This window comes from Salmo salar, chromosome ssa13 (genome assembly GCF_905237065.1).
Source record: "Salmo salar chromosome ssa13, Ssal_v3.1, whole genome shotgun sequence".
In the NCBI taxonomy this organism is placed as follows: domain Eukaryota; kingdom Metazoa; phylum Chordata; class Actinopteri; order Salmoniformes; family Salmonidae; genus Salmo; species Salmo salar.
The window spans coordinates 112,685,930-112,704,640 of record NC_059454.1 but is presented as its reverse complement, the minus strand read 5'-3'; the positions used below and the strand labels follow the sequence as shown (position 1 = coordinate 112,704,640).

Genomic DNA, 18,711 nt, shown 5'->3' with positions numbered 1-18,711 from the left:
TGAATTCCTACCCATAATAGCATTCAAGGTTCTCCACAGTTTTTCCCCATCACCCTTTACTTCATCAGTTTTGTGCTGATAGAATCCCTTCTTTTTTCCTTTGTTCACAAGATTAATTCATTTACAATAACTTTGCTTTTCAAACAGAGTGCCAGATTTATCCGCTACTTTTTTGGCATCATAACATTGAATCCTTAAATTTCTCAGCTCGTCATCAATCCATGGGGCACCGTTTGAACTCACAGGGCATTTTCTTAAAGGGGCGTGCTTATCAGCTCTACTCATAAATCATTTCATAAAAAATTTTGTGACATTTCAGGATCATCCTTACTACACACTTCTAACCATGGCACATTCTTAATGTCATCCACAAGTGAGTCCTGATTGAACCCTCCGTGGGACCCGCGGTAGATTACGTTAGAGTCAGCCTTTGGTATTGTAGTTTTCCTAGTGAGTGAGTCCTGATTGAACCCTCCGTGGGACCTGTGGTGGATTACCTTAGAGTCAGCCTTTGGTATTGTAGTTTTCCTAGTGAGTGAGTCCTGATTGAACCCTCTATAGGACCTGCGGTGGATTACCTTAGGGCCAGCCTTTTGGTATTGTAGTTAACCTAGTGAGTTCAACTAAGTTATGATCACTGTAACCTAGTGCCACTGATACAGCTTTAGAACAACGTTCAGCCATCTTAGTAAAAATGTGATGGATGCAAGTTGATGATGTAATACCGGACCAATCAGTGAACGTTCTGGTTGGTGATGTCATAACTTGGGTCAGGTTACATGGCGACAGAAATACGTTTTTTTCTCATTGGACAATCCATTTTCATCCCCCCCCCCCAAAAAAAAAATATATTTCCCTATTTTCATCAGATACCTTGTCCAACACTTAGCAAATTACATCAAGATATTTAACACCAGCATTAGGTGGCTTATAGCAGAAACCAACTAGTATAGGTAATATTACCGTGTTAGCAGAAACTGCATTCAACATCCTGTATCCATAGAGCCTCTAATCCATTCAACATCCTGTATCCATAGAGCCTCTAATCCATTCAACATCCTGTATCCATAGAGCCTCTAATCCATTCAACATCCTGTATCCATAGAGCCTCTAATCCATTCAACATCCTGTATCCATAGAGCCTCTAATCCATTCAACATCCTGTATCCATAGAGCCTCTAATCCATTCAACATTTAATCCTGACGTTGTTTTACTGGAATATGATTCTGGATGTAAACTGCAACTCCACCTCCCAGATCTATTTCTGTCCCCTCCTGAACAAATTATATCCATGTATAGAGATCTCTGCATCCTCAAAATAAGAGTCCAAGTGAGTCTCTGACATTACCAATACATGAATATTGTTTAACTGCACTAGACAGCATATTTTCATGAATCGTGTTTTCCTTTAAACTGCATATATTCAGAGTGAGCAATTAACAGACCTTTCTTTGGTAGATTTACAGTATATTTTCCAAACATGAATCAGCAGTTGGAATCTGAGAGAGAGATAGTCAGTCAGTCAGTCAGTGTGTGTGTGTGTGTGTGTGTGTGTGTGTGTGTGTGTGTGTGTGTGTGTGTGTGTGTGTGTGTGTGTGTGTGTGTGTGTGTGTGTGTGTGTGTGTGTGTGTGTGTGGTGTGGGGGGGCTGGAATTGCTTGTGTTTGAGAGTGAGAGAGACAGAGAGTCAGTCAGTCGTAACTTGTGGAGGAGAATGTGGGCTTTTGGCACCAGAGGGTATTTGACAGGAGTTGACTGATTTGGAAGCAAATACAAGCAGAGCTGTAGGTTCTGGGCAGAGCTCTCCACTCCTGAATACAAGCAGAGCTGTAGGTTCTGGGCAGAGCTCTCCACTCCTGAATACAAGCAGAGCTGTAGGTTCTGGGCAGAGCTGTAGGTTCTGGGCAGAGCTGTAAGTTCTGGGCTTTCCACTCCTGAATACAAGCAGAGCTGTGGTTCTGGGCAGAGCTGTTCTGGCAGAGCGTAGGTTCTGGGCAGAGCTGTAGGTTCTGGGCTTTCCACTCCTGAATACAAGCAGAGCTGTAGGTTCTGGGCAGAGCTGTAGGTTCTGGGCAGAGCTGTAGGTTCTGGGCAGAGCTGTAGGTTCTGGGCTTTCCACTCCTGAATACAAGCAGAGCTGTAGGTTCTGGGCAGAGCTGTAGGTTCTGGGCAGAGCTCTCCACTCCTGAATACAAGCAGAGCTGTAGGTTCTGGGCAGAGCTGTAGGTTCTGGGCTTTCCACTCCTAAGTAACAACTCCTTTCTGAGCAGCCTGCAGTAACACAGTAACATTGCTACTTAGTGTTTTAACACAGCTGATCTGTTACTTAGAAATTGACGGGAACTAAACAGAGTTAGGCTTTTCAACATTCCTTCCTGAAGTCGTTGCCTACCCCCCCCCTTACTCCCAGCTGATCTGTTACCTAGACATTTACAGGAACAATAGAGAGCCTCAGCATTCCTTCCTGAAGTCGTTGCCTACTCCTCCCCTCACTCCCCCACCCACCCACCCCCTCCCATGTAACTTTGACCTCCCCCAACTTTCCCCTTATGTCCCCCCTTCTCCCTCCCTCCCATCTGCTACTCTGTTTCCTCACTCAGTGGTGATAAGAGTATATTTTTAGAAATATGTTTGTGTGTCCACTTGGTATTATTCTGTACTGTGTGGTGGAGTCAACACTATACTATTGTATTGTGTGGAGTCAATCAATCAAATGTATTTATAAAGCCCTTCTTACATCAGCTGATGTCTCAAACAGCTGTAACAGAAACCCAGCCTAAAACCCCTAAACAGCAAGCAATGCAGGTGTAGAAGCACGGTGGCTAGGAAAACCTTTTCCCCTGAACACTCTGTCATGTCCTACTCTGGGTTACATTCACATTGAGTTTGTCCACCCACACCATTCATCTGAGAACAGGAGTGTGTGGATATCTTGGAGCAGGGGGAGGAGAGAGGAGAGGAGGGGACAGGAGAGGGGAGAGTAGAGGAGGGGAGTAGAGAAGAGAGAGGAGAGGAGGGGACAGGAGAGGGGAGAGGAGAGGAGGGGAGAGGGGAGAGTAGAGGAGGGGAGTAGAGAAGAGAGAGGAGAGGAGGGGACAGGAGAGGGGAGAGGAGAGGAGAGGAGGGGAGTAGAGTAGAGGAGGGGAGAGGAGAGGAGAGGAGGGGAGTAGAGAAGAGAGAGGAGAGGAGGGGACAGGAGAGGGGAGAGGAGAGGAGGGGAGTAGAGTAGAGGAGGGGAGTAGAGAAGAGAGAGGAGAGGAGGGGACAGGAGAGGGGAGAGTAGAGGAGGGGAGTAGAGGAGAGGAGAGGAGAGGAGGGGAGTAGAGAAGAGAGAGGAGAGGAGAGGAGGGGAGTAGAGAAGAGAGAGGAGAGGAGGGGAGTAGAGAAGAGAGAGGAGAGGGGAGGAGGGGAGTAGAGAAGAGAGAGGAGAGGAGGGGAGGAGAGAAGAGAGAGGAGAGGAGGGGAGTAGAGAAGAGAGAGGAGAGGGGAGGAGGGGAGTAGCGAAGAGAGAGGAGAGGGGAGGAGGGGAGTAGCGAAGAGAGAGGACAGGAGGGGAGTAGCGAAGAGAGAGGAGAGGGGAGAGTAGAGGAGGGGAGTAGAGAAGAGAGAGGAGAGGAGGGGAGTAGCGAAGAGAGAGGAGAGAGGAGAGGAGAGGAGGGGAGTAGAGAAGAGAGAGGAGAGGAGGGGAGAAGCGAAGAGAGAGGAGAGGGGAGGAGGGGAGAAGCGAAGAGAGAGGAGAGGGGAGGAGGGGAGTAGCGAAGAGAGAGGAGAGGAGGGGAGTAGCGAAGAGAGAGGAGAGGGGAGAGTAGAGGAGGGGAGTAGAGAAGAGAGAGGAGAGGAGGGGAGTAGCGAAGAGAGAGGAGAGAGAGAGGAGAGGAGAGGAGGAGAGAGAGAGAGAGAGGAGAGGGGGAGAGGAGAGGAGGGGAGTAGAGAAGAGAGAGGAGAGGAGGGGAGAGAGAGAGAGAGAGAGGAGAGAGGAGAGGAGAGGAGAGGAGGGGAGTAGAGAAGAGAGAGGAGAGGAGGGGAGTAGAGAAGAGAGAGGAGAGGAGGGGAGTAGAGGAGGGGAGAGGAGAGGAGAGGAGGGGAGTAGAGAAGAGAGAGGAGAGGAGGGGAGTAGCGAAGAGAGAGGAGAGGAGGGGAGAGTAGAGGAGGGGAGTAGAGAGGAGAGGCCCCTGAGCTCTGTGTCCCTGTCCTGCTCAACATGCAACATTGTCTGGTGTCAACACTATACTTTGCTGTGATTGCTGCATTCTTCCCATCTGTTTCTGGCGGCCTCCCTGTTACTGTTAATCTGCGTCCCAAATGGTACAACACTCCCTATGTTGTGCACTACTTTTAACCAGTGCCCATAGTGGAATAGGGTGCCATTTGGGATGCACATTCACTGTAAGTGTCTTGGGGTCACATCCCCCCACATCCCTGACTGAACTGAGGAGAGAAGGATGTGACTCAGTGGAAGGACTGACTGGACTGAGGAGAGAGGGATGTGACTCAGTGGAAGGACTGAGGAGATAGAGATGTGACTCAGTGGAAGGACTGAGGAGAGAGGGATGTGACTCAGTGGAAGGACTGACTGGACTGAGGAGAGAGGGATGTGACTCAGTGGAAGGACTGAGGAGAGAGGGATGTGACTCAGCGGAAGGACTGAGTAGAGAGGGATGTGACTCTGGAAGGACTGAGGAGAGAGGGATGTGACTCAGTGGAAGGACTGAGGAGAGAGGGATGTGACTCAGTGGAAGGACTGACTGAGGAGAGAGGGATGTGACTCAGTGGAAGGACTGAGGAGAGAGGGATGTGACTCAGTGGAAGGACTGAGGAGACAGGGATGTGACTCAGTGGAAGGACTGAGGAGAGAGGGATGTGACTCAGTGGAAGGACTGACTGGACTGAGGAGAGGGATGTGACTCAGTGGAAGGACTGAGGAGAGAGGGATGTGACTCAGTGGAAGGACTGAGGAGAGAGGGATGTGACTCAGTGGAAGGACTGAGGAGAGAGGGATGTGACTCAGTGGAAGGACTGAGGAGAGAGGGATGTGACTCAGTGGAAGGACTGACTGAGGAGAGAGGGATGTGACTCAGTGGAAGGACTGACTGAGGAGAGAGGGATGTGACTCAGTGGAAGGACTGAGGAGAGAGGGATGTGACTCAGTGGAAACTCTGAGGAGAGAGGGATGTGACTCAGTGGAAGGACTGAGGAGAGAGGGATGTGACTCAGTGGAAGGACTGAGGAGAGAGGGATGTGACTCAGTGGAAGGACTGAGGAGACAGGGATGTGACTCAGTGGAAGGACTGAGGAGAGAGGGATGTGACTCAGTGGAAGGACTGAGGAGAGAGGGATGTGACTCAGTGGAAGGACTGAGGAGAGAGGGATGTGACTCAGTGGAAGGACTGAGGAGAGAGGGATGTGACTCAGTGGAAGGACTGAGGAGAGAGGGATGTGACTCAGTGGAAGGACTGAGGAGAGAGGGATGTGACTCAGTGGAAGGACTGAGGAGAGAGGGATGTGACTCAGTGGAAGGACTGAGGAGAGAGGGATGTGACTCAGTGGAAGGACTGACTGAGGAGAGAGGGATGTGACTCAGTGGAAGGACTGACTGAGGAGAGAGGGATGTGACTCAGTGGAAGGACTGAGGAGAGAGGGATGTGACTCAGTGGAAGGACTGACTGAGGAGAGAGGGATGTGACTCAGTGGAAGAGACTGAGGAGAGAGGGATGTGACTCAGTGGAAGGACTGGAGGAGAGAGGGATGTGACTCAGTGGAAGGACTGAGGAGAGAGGGATGTGACTCAGTGGAAGGACTGAGGAGACAGGGATGTGACTCAGTGGAAGGACTGAGGAGAGAGGGATGTGACTCAGTGGAAGGACTGAGGAGAGAGGGATGTGACTCAGTGGAAGGACTGAGGAGAGAGGGATGTGACTCAGTGGAAGGACTGACTGAGGAGAGAGGGATGTGACTCAGTGGAAGGACTGACTGAGGAGAGAGGGATGTGACTCAGTGGAAGGACTGAGGAGAGAGGGATGTGACTCAGTAGAAGGACTGACTGGACTGAGGAGAGGGATGTGACTCAGTGGAAGGACTGAGGAGAGAGGGATGTGACTCAGTGGAAGGACTGAGGAGAGAGGGATGTGACTCAGTGGAAGGACTGACTGAGGAGAGAGGGATGTGACTCAGTGGAAGGACTGACTGAGGAGAGGGGGATGTGACTCAGTGGAAGGACTGACTGAGGAGAGAGGGATGTGACTCAGTGGAAGGACTGACTGAGGAGAGAGGGATGTGACTCAGTGGAAGGACTGACTGAGGAGAGAGGGATGTGACTCAGTGGAAGGACTGAGGAGAGAGGGATGTGACTCAGTGGAAGGACTGAGGAGAGAGGGATGTGACTCAGTGGAAGGACTGAGGAGAGAGGGATGTGACTCAGTGGAAGGACTGAGGAGAGAGGGATGTGACTCAGTGGAAGGACTGAGGAGAGAGGGATGTGACTCAGTGGAAGGCTGACTGAGGAGAGAGGGATGTGACTCAGTGGAAGGACTGACTGAGGAGAGAGGGATGTGACTCAGTGGAAGGACTGAGGAGAGAGGGATGTGACTCAGTGGAAGGACTGACTGAGGAGAGAGGGATGTGACTCAGTGGAAGGACTGAGGAGAGAGGGATGTGACTCAGTGGAAGGACTGAGGAGAGAGGGATGTGACTCAGTGGAAGGACTGAGGAGAGAGGGATGTGACTCAGTGGAAGGACTGACTGAGGAGAGAGGGATGTGACTCAGTGGAAGGACTGAGGAGAGAGGGATGTGACTCAGTGGAAGGTGCCATAATAATGGACTCACACACAGAAACTCACAGATGGAAACAGAGACATGGAGGGTCAGTCTTCCTCTTCCTGTCCTTTAGCCTGACAGTTCATTCTGATGGTTCTGGAAACATTTTTTTTTTTTATAGTTTCCTCTCCCTGATGGCAGAAAGCCAATACTTCAGGTATATCTTTATATATAATACTAGTTATCCTCTGTCTTAAAGAGTGAGGGCTCTATTCAATCTGGATGGCTGAAGTGATAGAACGTTATTCATTTAAAGGTAATTTCCGATTGAGCTGACGTATGCAGCGATTACCGTGAATGCAGTCTCTGCTAACGCGGTAATATTACCTTTAAATGTCAATCACGCTGTAACACTGCACTTCTGCTATACGGATTGAATAGAGCCCTGAGTGGAGACCAGGGCCTGTATTGACGAAGCGTCTCAAAGTAGGACTGCTGATTTAGGATCATTATGATCCAAAAGACAGATTTTTATAGATGATTTTATTTGAACCTTATTTAACGAGACAAGTCAGTTAAGAACAAATTCTTATTTATAATGACGGCCCTCCAAAAGACAAAAACCGCTCTTACGGGCACGGGGGCTAGGATTTAAAAATAAAAAAAAATATATAGTTAAAACACACATCACGACAAGAGAGACACCACAACACTACATAAAGAGAGACCTAGCCGACAACATAGCAAGGCAGCAGCACATGACAACACAGCATGGCAGCATCACAACATGGCAGCAACACAACATGACAACACAGCATGGTAGCAACACAACATGGTACAAACATTACTGGTCACAGACAACAGCACAAAGGACAAGAAGGTAGAGACAACAATACAGAGCAGCCACAACTGTCAGTAAGAGTGTCCATGATTGAGAGATGGAGATAAAACTGTTCAGTTTGAGTGTTTGTTGCAGCTCGTTCCAGTCGCTGGCTGCAGCGAACTGAAAAGAGGAGCGACCCAGGGATGTGTTTGCTTTGGGGACCTTTAACAGAATGTGACTGGCAGAACGGGTGTTGTATGTGGAGGATGAGGGCTGCAGTAAATATATCAGATAGGGGGGAGAGAGCGTTTTATAAATATCACATTATTCATTATGATCTGATGAAACGGATCCTAGATCAGAACTCCTACTCTAAAACACCTAGTGAATGGGCCCAGAGATATGAGTGGTGCTCAGAGAGACTTGTTTACCTGTATCCTGTGCCTGCACTGCGGCTGCATGCAGTTGGGTTACATTTACATTTTACATTTTTAGTCATTTAGCAGACGCTCCTATCCAGAGCGACTTAAAGTAGTGAATGCATACATTTAATTTCATTCATTCATTAAAAAAAAAAAAAAATGTTGTACTCGCCCCCCGTGGGAATTGAACCCACAACCTTGGCGTTGCACACGGGTTCAACTCATACTGTATACGCATCACTGTACCAAGAAGCTTTAGAAAAAACAACATGTGTTTTTTTTCAAGTGTTCTGCACTCCACTACAGTCCACTACTCTACAGAACACTAGGACGGCAGGTAGCCTAGCGGTTAAGAACATTGGCCCAGTAGCCGTGTACATCCCCCTGCTAGCGGATACCAAGACGGCCATGAAGGGACGTCACTGGACTTTATGCAAACTGGAAACCATATATCCTGAGGCTGCATTTATTGTAGCTGGGGATTTTATCAAAGATAATTTGAGAACAAGGCTACCTAAATTCTATCAGCATATCGATTGCAGTACACGAGCGAGTAACACTTCTCGACCACTGCTACTCTAACTTCCACGATGCATACAAGGCCCTCTCCCGCTCTCGTTTTGGCAAATCTGACCATGACTCCATTTTGTTGCTCCCCTCCTATAGGCAGAAACTAAAACAGGAAGCACCTGTGCTGAGGTCTATCCAATGCTGGTCTGACCAATCGGAATCCACGCTTCAAGATTGCTTCGATCACGTGGACTGGGATATGTTCCAGGTAGCCTCAGATAACAACATTGACATATATACTGACTCGGTGAGCGAGTTTATAAGGAAGTGTATAGGGGATGTTGTTCCCACTGTGACTATTAAAACCTTCCCTAACCAGAAGCCGTGGATTGATGGCAGCATTCGTGCAAAACTGAAAGCGCAAAACACTGCATTTAATCAGGGCAAGGCAACTGGGAATGTGGCCGAATACAAACAGTGTAGCTATTCCCTCCGTAAGGCAATCAAACAAACTAAGTGTCAGTATAGAGACAAAGTGGAGTCGCAATTCAACTGCTCAGACACGAGAGGTATGTGGCAGGGTCTCAGACAATCACGGACTACAAAAAGAAAACCAGCCACGTCACGGACACCGACGTCTTTCTTCCAGACAAATTAAACAACTTTTTCGCAAGCTTTGAGGATAATACAGTGCCACCGACAAGGCCCGCTACCAAAGCCTGTGGGCTCTCCTTCTCCATGGCCGACGTGAGTAAAACATTTAAACGTGTTAACCCTCGCAAGGCTGCCGGCCCAGACGGCATCCCCAGCTGCATCCTCAGAGCATGCGCAGACCAGCTGGCTGGTGTGTTTACCGACATATTCAATCAATCCCTATCCCAGTCTGCTGTCCCCACATGCTTCAGGATGTCCACCATTGTTCCTGTTCCCAAGAAGGCAAAGGAAACTGAACTAAATGACTATCGCCCTGTAGCACTCACTTCAGCCGTCATAAAGTGCTTTGAGAGACTAGTCATGGATCATATCACCTCCACCCTACCTGACACCCTAGATTTTATAGTTCACTCCCTACTTACGCACATACACACAAACAGTAGATATCCTACACACATACAAACACACGAACAGTAGATATCCTACACACATACATACACACAAACAGTAGATATCCTACGCACATACATACACACGAACAGTAGATATCCTACGCACATACATACACACAAACAGTAGATATCCTACGCACATACATACACACGAACAGTAGATATCCTACACACATACATACACACGAACAGTAGATATCCTACACACATACATACACACGAACAGTAGATATCCTACACACGCACATACACACGAACAGTAGATATCCTACGCACATACATACACACAAACAGTAGATATCCTACACACATACATACACACGAACAGTAGATATCCTACACACATACATACACACAAACAGTAGATATCCTACACACATACATACACACGAACAGTAGATATCCTACACACATACATACACACGAACAGTAGATATCCTACACACATACATACACACGAACAGTAGATATCCTACACACATACACACACACGAACAGTAGATATCCTACACACATACATACACACGAACAGTAGATATCCTACGCACATACATACACACGAACAGTAGATATCCTACACACATACATACACACGAACAGTAGATATCCTACGCACATACATACACACGAACAGTAGATATCCTACACACATACATACACACGAACAGTAGATATCCTACGCACATACATACACACGAACAGTAGATATCCTACGCACATACATACACACGAACAGTAGATATCCTACACACGCACATACACACGAACAGTAGATATCCTACACACATACACACACACGAACAGTAGATATCCTACACACATACACACACACGAACAGTAGATATCCTACACACATACATACGAACAGTAGATATCCTACACACATACACACACACGAACAGTAGATATCCTACACACATACATACACACGAACAGTAGATATCCTACACACATACATACACACGAACAGTAGATATCCTACACACATACATACACACGAACAGTAGATATCCTACACACATACACACACACGAACAGTAGATATCCTACACACATACACACACACGAACAGTAGATATCCTACACACATACATACACACGAACAGTAGATATCCTACACACATACATACACACGAACAGTAGATATCCTACACACATACATACACACGAACAGTAGATATCCTACACACATACATACACACGAACAGTAGATATCCTACACACATACATACACACGAACAGTAGATATCCTACACACGCACATACACACGAACAGTAGATATCCTACGCACATACATACACACGAACAGTAGATATCCTACACACATACATACACACGAACAGTAGATATCCTACACACATACATACACACGAACAGTAGATATCCTACGCACATACATACACACGAACAGTAGATATCCTACGTACATACATACACACGAACAGTAGATATCCTACACACGCACATACACACGAACAGTAGATATCCTACACACATACACACACACGAACAGTAGATATCCTACACACATACACACACACGAACAGTAGATATCCTACACACATACACACACACGAACAGTAGATATCCTACACACATACATACGAACAGTAGATATCCTACACACATACATACACACGAACAGTAGATATCCTACACACATACATACACACGAACAGTAGATATCCTACACACATACATACACACGAACAGTAGATATCCTACACACATACACACACACGAACAGTAGATATCCTACACACATACACACACACGAACAGTAGATATCCTACACACATACATACACACGAACAGTAGATATCCTACACACATACATACACACGAACAGTAGGGTGAGTTGAATCCCTCCCCAGAGTTCTCACCACTGTTTATCACTACCCAGCGCTGTTGTCCATATATTTACAGTAGATGTATATATTCTTATCCCAGTCCTTCACTAGATTGTGTGTATTAGGTTTTGTTGTGGAATGTGTTAGATATTGCTGCACTGTCGGAACTAGAAGCACAAGCATTTCACTACACTCGCATTAACACCTGCTAACCACGTGTATGTAACCAATAACATCTCTTAACCATGTGTATGTGACCAATAACATCTGCTAACCATGTGTATGGACCAATAACATCTGCTAACCATGTGTATGGACCAATAACATCTGCTAACCATGTGTATGGACCAATAACATCTGCTAACCATGTGTATGTAACCAATAACATCTGCTAACCATGTGTATGGACCAATAACATCTGCTAACCATGTGTATGGACCAATAACATCTGCTAACCATGTGTATGTAACCAATAACATTTGATTTGATTTTATTTTATTTGATAAGAGAGTCTGCTAAATGATTCACTACTGTAGTGGTTCTGGATCAGAGAGTCTGCTAAATGACTCACTACTGTAAGTGGCTGTGGATCAGAGAGTCTGCTAAATGACTCACTACTGTAGTGGCTCTGGATCAGAGAGTCTGGTAAATGACTAACATGTCAATGTACTCTACAGTACTTTACTGCACACTTCTCTACAGTACAGTAGAGTACACTCACTGAGAGAGCTACAGAGGCATATGAAAAGGGTAGAGATAGAGGGAGAGACACAGACAGACAGAGAAATAGAGAGAGGAGTCTGAGAGGGTAGCTATCTGGCTGCAGTACACTACCCATGTCTGAGAGGGTAGCTAGCTAGCTGCAGTACACTACCCATGTCTGAGAGGGTAGCTAGCTGGCTGCAGTACACTACCCATGTCTGAGAGGGTAGCTAGCTGGCTGCAGTACACTACCCATGTCTGAGAGGGTAGCTAGCTAGCTGCAGTACACTACCCATGTCTGAGAGGGTAGTTATCTGGCTGCACTACACTACCCATGTCTGAGAGGGTAGATATCTGGCTGCAGTACACTACCCATGTCTGAGAGGGTGGCTATCTGGCTGCAGTACACTACCCATGTCTGAGAGGGTAGCTATCTGGCTGCAGTACACTACCCATGTCTGAGAGGGTAGTTATCTGGCTGCAGTACACTACCCATGTCTGAGAGGGTAGTTATCTGGCTGCAGTACACTACCCATGTCTGAGAGGGTAGCTGCAGTACACTACCCATGTCTGAGAGGGTAGTTATCTGGCTGCAGTCACTACCCATGTCTGAGAGGGTAGCTGCAGTACACTACCCATGTCTGAGAGGGTAGTTATCTGGCTGCAGTACACTACCCATGTCTGAGAGGGTAGCTATCTGGCTGCAGTACACTACCCATGTCTGAGAGGGTAGCTAGCTGGCTGCAGTACACTACCCATGTCTGAGAGGGTAGCTAGCTAGCTGCAGTACACTACCCATGTCTGAGAGGGTAGCTAGCTGGCTGCAGTACACTACCCATGTCTGAGAGGGTAGTTATCTGGCTGCAGTACACTACCCATGTCTGAGAGGGTAGCTGCAGTACACTACCCATGTCTGAGAGGGTAGCTAGCTAGCTGCAATACACTACCCATGTCTGAGAGGGTAGTTATCTGGCTGCAGTACACTACCCATGTCTGAGAGGGTAGCTGCAGTACACTACCCATGTCTGAGAGGGTAGTTATCTGGCTGCAGTACACTACCCATGTCTGAGAGGGTAGCTATCTGGCTGCAGTACACTACCCATGTCTGAGAGGGTAGCTAGCTAGCTGCAGTACACTACCCATGTCTGAGAGGGTAGCTAGCTAGCTGCAGTACACTACCCATGTCTGAGAGGGTAGCTAGCTAGCTGCAGTACACTACCCATGTCTGAGAGGGTAGTTATCTGGCTGCAGTACACTACCCATGTCTGAGAGGGTAGATATCTGGCTGCAGTACACTACCCATGTCTGAGAGGGTGGCTATCTGGCTGCAGTACACTACCCATGTCTGAGAGGGTAGCTATCTGGCTGCAGTACACTACCCATGTCTGAGAGGGTAGTTATCTGGCTGCAGTACACTACCCATGTCTGAGAGGGTAGTTATCTGGCTGCAGTACACTACCCATGTCTGAGAGGGTAGCTGCAGTACACTACCCATGTCTGAGAGGGTAGCTAGCTAGCTGCAATACACTACCCATGTCTGAGAGGGTAGTTATCTGGCTGCAGTACACTACCCATGTCTGAGAGGGTAGCTGCAGTACACTACCCATGTCTGAGAGGGTAGTTATCTGGCTGCAGTACACTACCCATGTCTGAGAGGGTAGCTATCTGGCTGCAGTACACTACCCATGTCTGAGAGGGTAGCTGCAGTACACTACCCATGTCTGAGAGGGTAGCTATCTGGCTGCAGTACACTACCCATGTCTGAGAGGGTAGCTGCAGTACACTACCCATGTCTGAGCGGGTAGCTATCTGGCTGCAGGACACTACCCATGTCTGAGAGGGTAGCTATCTGGCTGCAGTACACTACCCATGTCTGAGAGGGTAGCTATCTGGCTGCAGTACACTACCCATGTCTGAGAGGGTAGCTATCTGGCTGCATTACACTACCCATGTCTGAGAGGGTAGCTATCTGGCTGCATTACACTACCCATGTCTGAGAGGGTAGCTATCTGGCTGCAGTACACTACCCATGTCTGAGAGGGTAGCTATCTGGCTGCAGTACACTACCCATGTCTGAGAGGGTAGCTATCTGGCTGCAGTACACTGCCTGGGAGCTGAATATAACCTGTGTGAGATTAGAACATTGTGATAAGCCAGTAGAAATCCTGTATGTTCATCTGTCTGAAGAAGACTGATGGGTATTGGCTGCTGACAACACTAGATCTTTCTTTAGAAATGTGTTCCTAGCCTGAGTGCCAATCTGTTTGAGCTATCATTGTCATGCCAAACATAGATGGACAATGAGCACAAACACATCTTGTCAAAAGTAGTGCACTATATAGGGAATAGGGTGCTATTTGGGATGCAGCCCCGGAGCTATGTCTCTGTGTATCTGTGTTTTCTCCTTTCAACCTGCAGACCAGATCATAAACCATAAACCTGCTCTGCACAGCCACCATCTGGGTTTTATTCTCATTGTTGGCTCTCCATCAAGTCCTCTGAAGAACCATCTGTCATGTTTTCCATGGCTTGATTTTGACTGAATAGTTCTGAACAGTTTGTCAGTCAGTTTTTATTGTTTAGGTGCAGTTTCCCGGACACAGATTAAGTCGTGGCTAAAAAATAATGCTCAATGGAGACTCTCCATTTCTAGTAAACCGTCGCTACGCTAGGCTTGGTCTGTCAGTGATGATGGTGATAAAGATGATTATGGTGATGATTATCAATAGACGTTGATCAGGGCTGATAATGGGTCCTGTCTGTCTCCAGTACCAGGGTCAGGGCTGATAATGGTTCCTGTCTGTCTAGTACCAGGGTCTGGGTCTGGGCTGATAATGGGTCCTGTCTGTCTCCAGTACCAGGGTCAGGGCTGATAATGGGTCCTGTCTGTCTCCAGTACCAGGGTCTGGGTCAGGGCTGATAATGGTTCCTGTCTGTCTCCAGTACCAGGGTCAGGGCTGATAATGGTTCCTGTCTGTCTCCAGTACCAGGGTCTGGGTCTGGGCTGATACTGGTTCCTGTCTGTCTCCAGTACCAGGTGGGTCAGGGCTGATAATGGTTCCTGTCTGTCTCCAGTACCAGGGTCAGGGCTGATAATGGTTCCTGTCTGTCTCCAGTACCAGGGTCTGGGTCTGGGCTGATACTGGTTCCTGTCTGTCTCCAGTACCAGGGTCTGGGTCTGGGCTGATAATGGTTCCTGTCTGTCTCCAGTACCAGGGTCAGGGCTGATAATGGTTCCTGTCTGTCTCCAGTACCAGGGTCAGGGCTGATAATGGTTCCTGTCTGTCTCCAGTACCAGGGTCAGGGCTGATAATGGTTCCTGTCTGTCTCCAGTACCAGGGTCTGGGTCAGGGCTGATACTGGTTCCTGTCTGTCTCCAGTACCAGGGTCAGGGCTGATAATGGGTCCTGTCTGTCTCCAGTACCAGGGTCTGGGTCAGGGCTGATAATGGTTCCTGTCTGTCTCCAGTACCAGGGTCAGGGTCAGGGCTGATACTGGTTCCTGTCTGTCTCCAGTACCAGGGTCAGGGTCAGGGCTGATAATGGTTCCTGTCTGTCTCCAGTACCAGGATCAGGGCTGATAATGGGTCCTGTCTGTCTCCAGTACCAGGGTCTGGGTCAGGGCTGATAATGGTTCCTGTCTGTCTCCAGTACCAGGGTCAGGGCTGATAATGGGTCCTGTCTGTCTCCAGTACCAGGGTCTGGGTCAGGGCTGATAATGGGTCCTGTCTGTCTCCAGTAGCAGGATCAGGGCTGATAATGGTTCCTGTCTGTCTCCAGTACCAGGGTCTGGGTCAGGGCTGATAATGGGTCCTGTCTGTCTCCAGTAGCAGGATCAGGGCTGATAATGGTTCCTGTCTGTCTCCAGTACCAGGGTCTGGGTCAGGGCTGATAATGGTTCCTGTCTGTCTCCAGTACCAGGGTCAGGGTCAGGGCTGATACTGGTTCCTGTCTGTCTCCAGTACCAGGGTCAGGGCTGATAATGGGTCCTGTCTGTCTCCAGTACCAGGGTCTGGGTCAGGGCTGATAATGGTTCCTGTCTGTCTCCAGTACCAGGGTCAGGGCTGATAATGGGTCCTGTCTGTCTCCAGTACCAGGGTCTGGGTCAGGGCTGATAATGGGTCCTGTCTGTCTCCAGTAGCAGGATCAGGACTGATAATGGTTCCTGTCTGTCTCTAGTACCAGGGTCTGGGTCAGGGCTGATAATGGGTCCTGTCTGTCTCCAGTACCAGGGTCTGGGTCAGGGCTGATAATGGGTCCTGTCTGTCTCCAGTACCAGGATCAGGGCTGATAATAATGATGATCCCCTGACCCAGTGTTGTCTGCTGTACGATGATGTCCTGACCCCTGACCCAGTGTTGTCTGCTGTACGATGATCCCCTGACCCCTGACCCAGTGTTGTCTGCTGTACGATGATCCCCTGACCCAGTGTTGTCTGCTGTACGATGATCCCCTGACCCCTGACCCAGTGTTGTCTGCTGTACGATGATGTCCTGACCCAGTGTTGTCTGCTGTACGATGATGTCCTGACCCCTGACCCAGTGTTGTCTGCTGTACGATGATCCCCTGACCCCTGACCCAGTGTTGTCTGCTGTACGATGATCCCCTGACCCAGTGTTGTCTGCTGTACGATGATCCCCTGACCCCTGACCCAGTGTTGTCTGCTGTACGATGATCCCCTGACCCAGTGTTGTCTGCTGTACGATGATGTCCTGACCCAGTGTTGTCTGCTGTACGATGATGTCCTGACCCAGTGTTGTCTGCTGTACGATGATCCCCTGACCCCTGACCCAGTGTTGTCTGCTGTACGATGATGTCCTGACCCAGTGTTGTCTGCTGTACGATGATGTCCTGACCCCTGACCCAGTGTTGTCTGCTGTACGATGATGTCCTGACCCAGTGTTGTCTGCTGTACGATGATGTCCTGACCCCTTAACTCTCACTCTCTTTCTCCAGATGACCTGTCTTGTGTCATGTCCCAGTGGTCTGCTAGTCATTGGCCACCTCCTCGCACTGTCCTCCGTCAACACCCAGTCAGAGATATGGACCAATGAAGGTAAGAGACAGTAACCTAACGAACCCCCTTACAGCTCCCCTGTAAGATATGGACCAATGACGTAAAGGCATCCCTAAATCAGCCATACTGTATTCTGTATAACAGAGCTGTAGTCGCTGTTACTACCGGTTACCGCCCGGTACTCTACCCTGCACCTTCGAGACTGTTCTAGCCGACTACCACCCAGTACTCTACCCTGCACCTTAGAGACTGCTGCCCTATGCCCATAGTCATTGGTCACTTTAATAATGTTTACAGTGCCTTTAGAAAGTATTCACACCCCTTGAGGTTTTCTACAAATTGTTGTGTTACAGCCTGAATTTAAATTGAGATTTTGAGTAAAAGTCTAAAAATATCTGGTTTCAACTGTACTTAAATGTAGTGGTGGAAAAAGTACTCTATCATACTAGGAAAAGTCAAATTCCTTACCAAGCAGACGACTCCATTTTCTGTTTTTTTAATTTGATTTACGGACTGTTACAGGTTTTGGTTTGTCTGTTTATATTTAGAGATTGAACGTAGGGCGAACCGATTGGCGTCACCTCGTTACTAATGTGTTACACCTGTGCTGGCATGTCCATCTTGTTAGTCGGAAGGGGTTTCACCTGTCCTGGCCCAGGTGATATTTAAGAGGGGCTGACCCAACACTCCAACACTTGTGTTTAGTGAGTCCTCCAGATCAGGCAGTAGGGATGACCAGGGATGTTCTCTGTTTAGTGAGTCCTCCAGATCAGAGGCAGTAGGGACGACCAGGGATGTTCTCTGTTTAGTGAGTCCTCCAGATCAGAGGCAGTAGGGATGACCAGGGATGTTCTCTGTTTAGTGAGTCCTCCAGATCAGAGGCAGTAGGGACGACCAGGGATGTTCTCTGTTTAGTGAGTCCTCCAGATCAGAGGCAGTAGGGATGACCAGGGATGTTCTCTGTTTAGTGAGTCCTCCAGATCAGAGGCAGTAAGGATGACAACATGTTATATTGATAGGTGCATGAATTGGACCATTTTCTGTCCTGTGAAGCATTGAAAATGTATTGAGTAAAAAGTACATTATTTTCTTTAGGAAAGTAGTGGAGTAAAAGTAAGCAAAAATATAAATAGTAAAAAAAAAGTACATATTTCCCCAAAATATATTATTGTCATATTGCCAGCAGTAAGTGGAATTCAAATGATATGTCACTTTCTATAACCCCCCCCCCCCGCCCCCACCCCCAATACTCACCAGTCCCTATATAGGGCCCAAAACAGCCATTCAGAGTTCAACTGGTTAAATCCCTTTGAGCATCAGGAAGTGTATCAATACACCCAGTCACTACTCAGTAGGAAGGAAACCGCTCAGGGATTTCACAATGAGGCCAATGGTGACTTTAAAACAGTTACAGAGTTTAATGGCTGTGATAGGAGAGAACTGACCTAAATGACAGAGTGAAAAGAAGGATGCCTGTACTGGATTAAAAAAATAATCCAAAATATCCATCCTGTTTGAAATAAAGGC

At 47.9% G+C, this 18,711-nt stretch overlaps 1 protein-coding gene across 1 annotated transcript in view; it reads left to right on the top strand.

Moving 5' to 3' along the window:
* il11ra (interleukin 11 receptor subunit alpha) overlaps positions 1–18,711 on the top strand; it is a 97,330-nt gene that overhangs the window by 43,649 nt on the left and 34,970 nt on the right. The window contains exon 2 of the mRNA XM_014139063.2: positions 17,124–17,223. Coding sequence (XP_013994538.1) covers positions 17,124–17,223 — 100 coding nt within the window. The remainder of the gene's footprint in view (positions 1–17,123; positions 17,224–18,711) is intronic.